Source organism: Scomber scombrus, chromosome 17 (assembly GCF_963691925.1).
Source record: "Scomber scombrus chromosome 17, fScoSco1.1, whole genome shotgun sequence".
Taxonomy (NCBI): Eukaryota; Metazoa; Chordata; class Actinopteri; order Scombriformes; family Scombridae; genus Scomber; species Scomber scombrus.
The window spans coordinates 11,799,613-11,810,933 of record NC_084986.1 but is presented as its reverse complement, the minus strand read 5'-3'; the positions used below and the strand labels follow the sequence as shown (position 1 = coordinate 11,810,933).

The 11,321-nt window shown below is 43.2% G+C and overlaps 1 protein-coding gene across 1 annotated transcript; it reads right to left on the bottom strand.

The window, feature by feature from the left end:
- Positions 1–1,246: 1,246 nt before the first annotated feature.
- On the bottom strand, positions 1,247–10,973 carry dll4 (delta-like 4 (Drosophila)). Its single transcript, XM_062437217.1, has 11 exons — positions 10,557–10,973; positions 10,152–10,412; positions 9,710–9,767; positions 8,774–9,037; positions 6,644–6,704; positions 5,235–5,365; positions 4,852–5,021; positions 4,544–4,763; positions 3,366–4,098; positions 2,905–3,013; positions 1,247–2,392 (listed from the first exon to the last, which is right to left on the bottom strand). Exons 1-11 carry the CDS (start codon positions 10,608–10,610, stop codon positions 2,387–2,389), a joined length of 2,067 nt encoding a protein of 688 aa, XP_062293201.1. The 5' UTR covers positions 10,611–10,973; the 3' UTR covers positions 1,247–2,386.
- Between the last annotated feature and the right edge of the window lie 348 nt (positions 10,974–11,321).

Genomic DNA, 11,321 nt, shown 5'->3' with positions numbered 1-11,321 from the left:
ACACACACACACACACACTAGCCCTTAAATGAGGATGCCTAGGTCAACAGGCTAACAGGATGTGTGTGAGGGAAAAGCCATCTAGATCCTCTGCTGAGTGTTGATTGCTGCTGATTAGGGGGTGTTGACTGTTGCAGGATTTCTGTTAATTGGAGGCAGGAGAGGTTTTGATAATGTGGATGACACATTTGCTTGATGAAAAAATGGATTTGCAAACACACAATAGCAAATTTTAATACTGATCCGTGGATTCTTGGAGATCACGGTGTATTAGAAGGAAGCTGTATGGTGCAATTTCCAAAAGATGATGAAGGCAAAGGGCAACACGATTGACCAGATTGCTCTGACAAGTCAACTTCTCTAAAATATAGATCTTTTTATTTATGTGGATTCATAGCAGATCCACTGGCTCCCATCTGGTTTCCCCTCCCTTCTGGTGCCAGGCCCTCTCCTCAGCTTTGTTTGCAGGAGTGGGTGGTACAGAACTGGGCATTGAAATATTGCTCTTAACCCTGAAGGGGAGGCAGACAGTTGGGGAGCCTGTAAGTGCTCGAGTGTGCATGTGTGTTTTTATGGGAGGAGGTCTGTGCACTGTGTCATGCACACGGGTGAGAGGCCTGGCATATGCTGTTGTTTTTATGGCACTACAGACTCACTCCTTGCTCCCCCACGGCATCTGTTTGGTTGGCTGTGTGTGTGCGTGGCTGGGTGTGTGCGAGCATTATGAGGGCTGGTGGTGGAGGTGGTGGTGGGGGGGTGTTCCCCTTTGCCCTGTGCCTGGCTTTGTTTCGCCATTTCCAGCTTGAGGGGGTGGTATCTGTGGAAACGGATTTGAATTTCAAGCCAATTTAGGGCCAGAGAGAGAGAGAGAGAGAGGGGGGGGGGGGGGGGGGGGGGTGAGTGGGGTGGGAGCCAAAGGCGTTTCCAGGAATTACTCAAAGTAGTGATGCTGTAGTGGTGGGGCTTTATATTTCTACCTAATGTCCAAACCATTACATGTGATGTGTGAATGTAGGAGAGCAGCTGGATTTCATATTCATAAGCATGGCCACAATTTAATAGATCTACTTGTGCAACATGAGTTTAAATTTAAAGCTTCAACGCCCTCCCTTTAAATAGAGCCTAGATAAAAAACAAAAACAAATAAATACAAGACACATCTAATTATCATTTGTACTCAGTTTCATTATTTAAAAACACCTAAAAAATAATATCCTTTTCCATTTACTGACAGCAAATTAAAAACTGTTTTCAAGGAAGTTTTATTCTTCAGAAGTTTGGTCCATATAAATATGCATTATATACAAAATAATATTATAAAACATATAAAGAACAATGTGTCATATTTAAATTAAACTCTGGAAATAATCATTTTTAAAAAATTACATTATTGGTTCTGTAGTTTTGAAATTTATTATAGGCAGGCAGTGGTGTGACAGTCTTTTCTCCTTGTGTCGAGTCTCTTTGTTTTCCTCAGTTGGGTTGCATAAAAACACTTTCTATGCACACTTTTCCTTTCTCTTGGATCTTGCTGGCACAGCACTGACTAGTTTGCTCCTGTGGTTTTCTCTTCAAATCCCTGTTGATTAAAAAGTATTTTCCCCGCTGTTTTTTTTTTCTTTTCTTTTTTTTGTAGTGCAAATGATCCAAGAACAGACAAGGGCACAAATTTAGCATTCAAAACCCCCACTTTTAAGGCTTCTAGTGAATTTGGGCTGCATACAATCTTCACCGTTGCATGGAAAAGTCCAACCAGTTGTTTTCATGTGATTGACAGTTGAAGATTATTTTCAGACATTCGTTACTCTCAGTGTTTGTGAGGTTGGACTTTTGACGGTGGGTGAGTTCACTCGTCTCGACCCTGAGTCTTGCATAGCAGGCGAAGCTGGCAGGAGTGAGTGTAAGGGGGATTTGGAGGGTTGTCAAATCTTAGGCACCTTTTTTTACTGATTGGTTGGCTGTCAAAGTCATCATGATTATCATACAAGGCTGGGTCAGATGTGAGGAGCATTAAACCACCTCCACCTCCTTTCACTGTCCAGGATGGCTGAGATTACAAATGAATATTTTGCTGATGCTCTGTCAGTCTCCACACCCTGTGTAGTCAGTCTTTACGCCAGTCCATTTAACCATTGTCACAACTGAGAGAGGTCCTTCACTGTACATGTTTTGCATACAAACACTCGGTCAACATAGAGTTTCTCAGTTCTGTTCTTTTTGCAGAGCAGAAGTTCTGCCCTCTCCAGTTCTCAAGTGTTCCAGAGCAGCAGTGGACATCTAAAACAATCTCCAGTCTCTTCTCAGTATTTGTAAACAATCCAGAATATTATATTCTGCCTCGATTGTGTCTTTTTTCTCGTTCCTTCACTTTCAGACCCCTCACAGTTTATACCTGCAGAAAAAAGGAGAACATTACATTAACATTTTGAGTTAATACAACAAATTAGAGTAGAACAACAATCTCGCAGCTAAAAGCTTTCTTAAGCGTTTCTGCAGCACTGTTTGACTCGTTATACTTCATATGCTAAAGTAACACCATCTTATTTTGCTTGGAAATAAACATCTGAAAAATTCCACTGGATGCCACAGCAGTAAAACATAGCACCTCTGAGACCAAACTGAGCCAAACATGTGTGAGGAATCAGCGCAAGTTCAAACTTTAGGTCATCACAGGGCCAAGATAAAGAATAGCCAGCGTAATTTACAGAAACCAATAATACAGCTGATTGGGTTATTCCCATCTCAAGTCCAAATATCAGAATGCAGTTTTTCTACAACTAGCGCTATCCTCCGTCATAAATATTGGCTCAGAAGGGAGGGATAGCACACTTGGGACGGCATGATGCATTTAAAATGAGGGGATCTACGGAAATGGTGATGAAGATGTGATTTTTTTTGGCTTACCTCAGTTGCTATGACGCATTCCCTCCTCTCCTCTGCTATAACAAATACCGACTGGTACATGGAGTCTCTTGAGGAACATATCGTTGATATCCTACACTCTGGCTTTTCACTGCAAACACAAATCACACTTTGTGTTAACACAAACTAGAAGCACATGGCAGAGCTATGCATTGGGCGGCAGCAGAGAGGATAGAGGCGGTATGTAGCAAAGCAATTGTCAAATATATGTAAACTCTGCATTAGTGAAGAACAATGTATTGTTTCCAAGCTTGGGAAAACAAATGGGGCTCATCGTTTGGTTTAAACAACTGAACTGAGGCAGTGCGTGATGGAGAACATCTATTACCTGTAATTTCCACTTACAAATTTTGACAAATATTTTCACATTATATTTTAGTAGCACAAGCAAGGGGTTAGATTTGCATGATGGTGAAGTACATTGTGAATATGGTTCATCTTACCTGTACACTCTACTCAAGGGCATTTTGTCTTCTAAACACTTGTCGTAAATATGACTTTTGTCTTCTTGTGACTTCTCATCCTTGAACTCCTTTGATTTAGAGTTGTAAGAGTCCAAGTGATAGTTTTTATGGATAAAGTTTGATTTCTCTGAATCACAGTCTACCTCCAGGCCAATTTTCTGGTTGGTGTTTTTCAGTTGGGATGCTGGGATCAGGTTATCCCTCTGAACGTTGGACAAGTTGTTCATAGTCTCTGTGTCTCCCCTCTCCCTCTGGGCCTGCCTGTGGATGTGCCTCAAAGCCAAGCCCACCATACACAACAGCATGAGCAACGCCACCAGCCCCACAGCCAGAGAAACTGCTGCCCACTGGAAGCCATCTTGAATGTCTCCCACTGGTAAGGTCACGGCGGAAAAAAACTCGCATTTCAGCCCAGTAAAGCCAGAAGTACAGATACAGGTGGCTGGGGGGTTGCCTGGTCCACCGCCTCCAGTGCAAATACCCCCGTTTTGGCAGGGATGAAGGGAGCACTCGTCCAGGACTCTGTCGCAGTTGCGTCCACCGTAGCCTGCAGGACAGGCGCAGGTGTAATCGTTGATTCGGTCTAGGCAGGTGCCTCCATTAATGCAGGGGTTACCGGCGCACTCATTGATGTTGATCTCACAGCGCTGGCCGGTAAATCCTGCACGGCAGCTGCACACACGAATGCCACCGTGGATCAGGCACAGACCACCTGCAGAAATGGAGACAAGGACAGTTAGTATCAACGTAAACAGAAAAGCTAATGTTAGCATCCAGAATGAGGCATTTCAAAATCAGGAGGAACATGATCTCCGTAAATCTTCCCACGAGGCCCCCCTCAGTTCACACATCTCCATCAAATCAAGTGTGACCACAACGCTGTGTATTGTTCTCTCAACACAGAACAATCCCAGAGCCTTCCCATGTTTACAAGAAGACAGAAATCGAGCTACACTGGATATTTGTCCCCTTTCATCAACAACCGCAGTGAGCTGTGGTGACATTTACAAGCCACTGCTCTGAGCTGCCGAGTGTTTATATGGAGGACAATAGACACCAAGTTCCCACCAATTCCTGTTGTTCCACACTGCTTCCAGTTGCAGGAATTTGAGGGGGGAAGTTCAGAAAGGGGGGCAAAGAGGGGAGGAAGACCGTACCATTAGCACAGGGAAGCGACGTGCACTTGTCCACTCTCTTCTCGCAGTTGAGTCCAGTGTAGCCGCGGGGACATTCGCACATGTAGCTGCGGCCATTGTCCTTCTCCCAGCATTTGCCACTGTGGAAACAGGGTGAATCAGCGCACGTCAGCAGGCTGTGCTCACAGTGGGAACCCTCGAAACCTTGTAGACATGTGCACATGTAGCCGCTCTCTAGATTCTAGGGAAATGGATAGAGAGGAAAAGTTAGTCAGACAGTCACAACCTAAGAGTATTAAAATATCACAATGCATCTACTTCCAACGTACTGTGCATTTCCCGTCATTCCTGCAGGGGTTGCTGTCACACTCCTGCATCTCCAGCTCACAGTTGACCCCTGTGAAACCTGGCAGGCATGTACACGTATAGCTGCCTTGGCCTGTGTTCATACAGGTGGCGCCATTCACGCAGGGATGGTGATGGGTGCAGAAGTTCAGGTCTGGGGGAGAGAAGAGTGTTTGTTTACAAGGAGCCTGCGGGGGGAAAAAAAAGCTATCCATCCCGGATGTGTATAGAGCTACGAATGGATCACTTCAGAGGAAACCTAATTTACTAATGCTTTCAAGTTAATTCAAATGAAAACACTGTACAAGTAATATGAGATCATCTCTTAAAAAGGAACAGCAGCAGTGGTCCAAGTTGTCTGGTGTACCTTGGTCACATAATAGGCCTCCCCAGCCCTCTTGACAGTTACACTGCCATGGCAGCTGGCAGGTACCGTGCTTGCAGGCTGGGTACTTCTTACACTCATCGCAGAATGGGCCTTGCCAGCCGTCTCTGCACCTGGAAAATGACAAAAATACATTCTTTGATTAATCACTCACTCCTTATATTATACATCTTTTCATTACATAATACATATCTTAACTTGTACCAAATGCTGTTTTTATTTCAGTTCAGTTTCAGTTCTACTAAACATGCAATCAGTCTACTCATATGGAAGAGGACTATGCTTTGTAGCCTCGTCATGGATTTGCTGGCGACTACATCAAGAAATCAGTCATCAATCATCCTACCAGACATTAATAGCGTCCTCACAGTTGGATGCAATAATTAAATGCTCAAACAAATCCATCACAGAAATCTGAATAATTAGTGCTACATGTGGGGCTACAAATCATATTTTACAATGGTTATTCATTTTGAGAGGGTTATAGGTTAGATGCAACATAAAATCATGCATCAACATGCGTTTTCCCCAAACTCATTGAATCATTACATATCAGTTATTACAGAAAACAATGGTGAATAATGGCACTTTTTACTTTTTACATGATATAAAGAGGCCACCACTGGGAGTTTCAACAATCAAGGATATAAGTACAATAAAAAAGATAAATGACGATAATATAATAATATAAATGTGAAATATTGCTCTAAAGATTTTTGGCAGCAAGCCAACTGCTAAGGCAATTTTTTTTATGCTTCCCATGAATATCCATTTCTCAGCGCAGTCTGCAGCAACCTTGTCAATCCGTGAGATTGTGGGACTTAAAAGTACTTTTAAGGTTCCAACTTTTTTTTGCTGAGTAAGCAGAGACATGGGAGCAGTGGTACAGTGTGGGGTATCTGAAGGGTTTAACCTCAATTTGGGTCAGTTCTAGTGGTGGGAATGATGGATTTGTGTCTAAAAAGAGGGCAAAAAAGGATTCAGCAGGAATTTCTCACAGAGAGTGGTTGTATATGTGTGTGTGCGTGAATTATTCTCACTGGCGAGTGAGTGAGTGAGTGAGTGAAGGAGAATGAGACAGGCTAGTGACATGAAGGGGACATGGGAGGCAGAGAGTGACGCAGGGAGATGAGAACAGGGGCTGGACTGAGGTTTTGTTGATTTAGTGAACTTGGCGCTCTCTTAATGAATGATACAGATGCAAGAATAGCTGATGTGAATCTTCAAATGATGAAATATCCCCCCACTGTGATTAGCTGTATAAATAGCCATAATTTGTAGGAGTGCTGATATTAATATGACAATGAACTTGAAATGAAAGCAGTTTTCCACATGGATTTAACTACAGCCAACACCTATTTCACTTCATACATTTGAATGGATCTACTTACACACACTCGCCGGGTTTGGAACAGTTCCCATTTCTCTCGCTGCAACCCTCCAGACAGATAGCTGAAACAAGAAGAAAAACACAATTATAGGCTAAGTTTGCTGCTGTCTTGCTGGTGCTCCCTCATAGGTGTTTTAGCATGACTGTGCTATCTGATACAAAGCAGCGCACACTGAATATTCATAAGTTAGAGTTTCACAACCTTGAGAAGTGTTAAAAACGATCACAAACATTTCTGATCCACTTTAAACTAATATTGGATGATCAACAGCAGAACCATACAGAGCTCCCCCCTTTTTTTTTTTTTTTTTAAATAGCCAACTGTGAACAGTTAAGCTGAGGTAACTGAACCCTCAATCTGTCTCAACTTTCCTCACAAGCCTTCATTTGATCTAAACCTGTCCGCCACACCCCCAGCTGCCACGGGTGGGTGACTGGGTGGGTGAATGAGTGAGTGGGTGGATTTGGTGGGGGGGGGGGGGGGGGGGATCGGTTGAGAGTTTGTTTGTCCTGTTTTAAGTGTACCGGTCTTGCATGTCTCTGATTCGCAGAACAACATATCAGGCGAGTGACGGTAAGCGGCCGGTTTAGTCCAGAGCAGATGCTTGCTCTCAATAGCAGACAGCTGTCACTATTGTTGTTTGTGGTCTGCCAGAACCATATTTGCAGCTGCTACTACCGCGCGCCCAACAATGGAGGGGACTAAACATCGGTGGCGCGTGGCGGATAATAATGCCGCGATTAACCTTGGCGCGTGCAGTCGCTCGGGCTCCTCCTATCAATGCACGCGCACCCCCATACCTACGGATTATGATACCGGGCACGCGCGGTACAGTACTTTCAGAAGCTACAAAAAAATGTGTTTTTGTTAGCCTAAATGAACATTAGACTCCATTAGAACCCAAATAGGACATAAATACCAGGTACATGCACACCTGTAGCTATAAACTAATTTGAATATTCACAACTTAAAAGGCATTTATCATTTAACCTCTACACCTGAGCCATCTTAATTGTACCATTACATTACCATCAAATTGTACAATATGTGTCTGCAGTGTGCTTTAAAACTGGGTTCCTGCAATCTTTTCAAATTTAAGGCCCATATGACATATGGCTTGTTTAAATTGATGTATGGGAGTGTGAGAGAGAGGGGGGTAATTATAGTGTCTGAAAGATGCCCAATCTATCTTACTTGTGTATATTTTCTGTAGTCACCGTCGATGGATGTGTCTGTAATTGCAACACGTGAGCCCATCTGGTTAGAATTTGGCGCCACAGTCAAAATAGCACATGCCAATTTCTCTTTCACCACTGAGTGACATGGATGACAGATCCGTTGTCACCCATGTGGTCACATATTCAGCACATGGTAACTATTACTCTCATGGTGCCTCCTTCCAATCTACTCTTTGATTAATTTGTTTTGGTGAAAAGGGCCCTTGGTATTGTGGAGCCAAATGGCATCGGGCCTCCTCATAGGCCCATTCAGAGCTTTCCAAAACATGGGAGTGTTGGTCTACTATTTGGCCAAGTGAATTTGCACAAGTATAATGTGCCTGTTGTCATGCTTAGCTGTCTGTCCTTAAACCAATATGCAATGATGGTTCACCAACCCACAACGAATTATACATCAATTATATGATTACATCCAATAAAGAAAATATCCGGGAAAAGTCACTCTACACCAAAATTGCATATTCCCAGATATCATTACATCATGTCTGGTTATAGCAAGGAGCATCTTGTGGTTTTAAGATTAGATTTCACTTGTTACTGATCTGATCTGTAACTACTGCACGCTCACAACTCTTTTCTAATTTTAGGAAGAAACCATAATGACGAAGGGCAAAGGTGACACACCGTGAGGGGACAAAATCATCAGAGCATCATAAGTAACTCTTAAGGTAAGCTTTGGTCACCAAATCCTACCAAGTATTGTTATCGTACAATTAATCTGTATCACCCTCTCATGTTCAAAAAATACACAACCACAAACTCATAGGAACACAATAAAACAAAGCTTTAGTTTTAACAGGCAGACATTGAGGCCGACATGCTATAAAGAGAAGAAATGGCTAATTGAATCACCCAGGTGTGAATAGAGGAGGATATCTTATTGATTGCTTACGTTCTTCGCAGTATTTCCCCTTCCATCCAGTCAGACAGGACAACAGCCCGTCTCGGGTGCAGGTGTAGTGGCCAAATCGGTCGTCCCTTGGTGTGCATTTTTTGGAGCAACTTTCTCCGTAGTAACTTTCATTGCAGATGAACCGGTAAGAATACTTTAGCTCTGTCTCCTTCCCAGACTTTGTATCCTGAGACCAGTCAGTCCCTACACCTAGCTGTCTTTGGATGGCGAAAAGGCTAATCAGAAATTCTGGGTTGTTGGTATCTGAAAGAGGAAAAGAGGGGGACAGAAGGAGGAAGAAGTCAGAATTAATGTGGGATATGTAAGCTTGCAACCTATTTGTGCCCTAGGATGATTAAGGTTTTATGTCAAGATCTGTGTCATGAATGGTTACAGGTTCAAAAGTCATCAGCTTTCACTTTATTAATCTGCCCAGTAACAAGCTGCATCCCTTATCAAATCCCATACAGCTTAGATGAAAGATAAACTCAGGTTGAAATTTCCTCTTTCTTTCCGTCAGCAAAAACATTCCCAGGCCCAGTCCCCTCTTCCAAAGGGCGGAACAGAGTAAGGTGTAAAATACAGGAAGATGTAGTCAGGGGTTTTTGGCAGGCACTGTGTATTCTCACCAAAGCCCACAGCTCTTTCCCACGCCAAAAATAAACCAGAGGAAGTTCAATTGTATTGGGTATAAGAATGAAAAAGGTGTTCTGAAGTTCATAACAAAGAGGTGAATAGGCGTGAAAATGTGTGAAATTATGAACAATTAACAAGAGGTGGAAAGAGACATGTTGCGTGACTAAGCTGCGTTTGATAGCTCAATCTTTGCTTTTTCCCCTGCTTTTAACTGTGCAAAATGGTAAACTAGTTGCAGAGCCTCATGTGTTAAATGTACAGACAGAGCTCCCTCCTGTGGTAAAGAAATGTTGCACTTACCTACAGGTAGATTTCCATAAGGTGAATGCCAGGCTTCAATTATTAAAGAAAATGACCCCTAAAGAGAAGACACATGCATTTAATTAACATCCAGAGACTATATTGTTTACAGATCTCATCATTTAATGAGTAAAGCATTGTTGTTTTCTTTTTCTGTTGTATTTGATAGGCTACTGACTACTGTGGTCAACAGCTACTGCAATTACACTAAAAGCTTCATGAAGAATATAGTGATCACTGCATGCCCCCCTGGGTTTTGAAATAAACGAAGCTGTACCAGTCCAATCTGTTTGACGCCAGGGTATTACCTAATGATATGGATTAGATGAGCTGACCAATAACCGGTGCGCTCCCAAAATGCATAGCAGTTCTGTGAAAACAACATAATAGCGGCTCGCTGTAATAAAACAAATAAAGTGGATGTGATGCTCCACGTTCTTACCGGCCATCCGAAGCTGAACGGTATTTGAATCGGTCTAGGTAAAGTGCCACTGTCCTTGGCGCTGAAAGAGTTTGTCCCCAGCACTGGTGTCATTGTACTTCCAAAGATGCAGTTACCTGGCGAGACCACAGCCTGGTAGTTCTTCAAGCAAATTCGGAAATAAGTCCTACAGTTGGGTTTGCACGCGTTCCCGTTTGCCAGCAAACCTTTGTGATTTTTAAATTCGTGGAGATCAAGCTCAAAAACACCGGATCCAAATACCTAAAAGAGAAGGAAATATGATTTAAGAAAACGTCGTTGTGGTTACATGCAGGTTATTCTTAAAAAGAAAAGAAAAAAACATGAAACAAGTGGCTTTCCATTTGTCTCAGGACCACCGGGGAGATGTATTATCCTCCTTCATACCTGTGTTATCAACGTGGTGCTGAATGCGATGGTAAAGGTGAACCAGGCTGCCATCCTTCTCACTTCTCCAGGGCAGCCGCGTCACCAGCCAATAAAGCAGCAAAGCCTTGCTATTCCAAAGTATTTACACCAAGGTAAACAAATGGAGAGGAAAAAAATCTCTAAAACAGGTATAAATCCTTCTTCACTCCCAGGGAGTTCTCCGTAGCTCCTTGTAGGTGTGCGTTAAAAGCGTCCAGAGAAAGCGTTCCCAATCTCCAAGTTATCCAAAGGCGAGGGAAGACCAATATCCAAGCCCTGCTTCTCTCTGTCAGCAGGCGTCCCCTCCTTGCATGGTACTGTACTCCACAATGGTCACTTCGTTGTGTGTGCGCGTCTCAGAGCTTGTTTTGGTGCTGAACTTGGTGCGTCAGTGCGCCTCGGATGCTCATCACTCGTCTTATACTAGTGAATGAACCGTAGTGTGCCTCCCCCCAAATATATAGACTTGCACTGCGCTGCTCATTACATAAACTGCCAATCACTCCACTGACACCGCCCACTTTACATATTCAACCCCCTTCCCTTCCAACCCAACAACAATTATCCAGATTTAATACCCACTGGCACTGTGCGGACTGACCACCATGGATACTGGGCGATTATTAACAAGCCCCAACATCTGTTGACTTATTTTTAGCGCACAATACGCCGGACGCACATTTACACATTGTAGACAGTGGGTAAGGACAATGAAGGAGAGCACAAAGTTTGAGAATAGAAAGA

Bases quoted from the DNA above. Each gene is read 5' to 3' on its own strand.
- dll4 (XM_062437217.1), bottom strand. From the start codon at position 10,610: ATGGCAGCCTGGTTCACCTTTACCATCGCATTCAGCACCACGTTGATA. The intron at 4,764-4,851 runs GTACGTTGGAAG...CCATTTCCCTAG, and splicing joins GGAATGACGGGAAATGCACA to AATCTAGAGAGCGGCTACAT. The intron at 3,014-3,365 runs GTAAGATGAACC...TTGTGTTTGCAG, and splicing joins CCCTTGAGTAGAGTGTACAG to TGAAAAGCCAGAGTGTAGGA.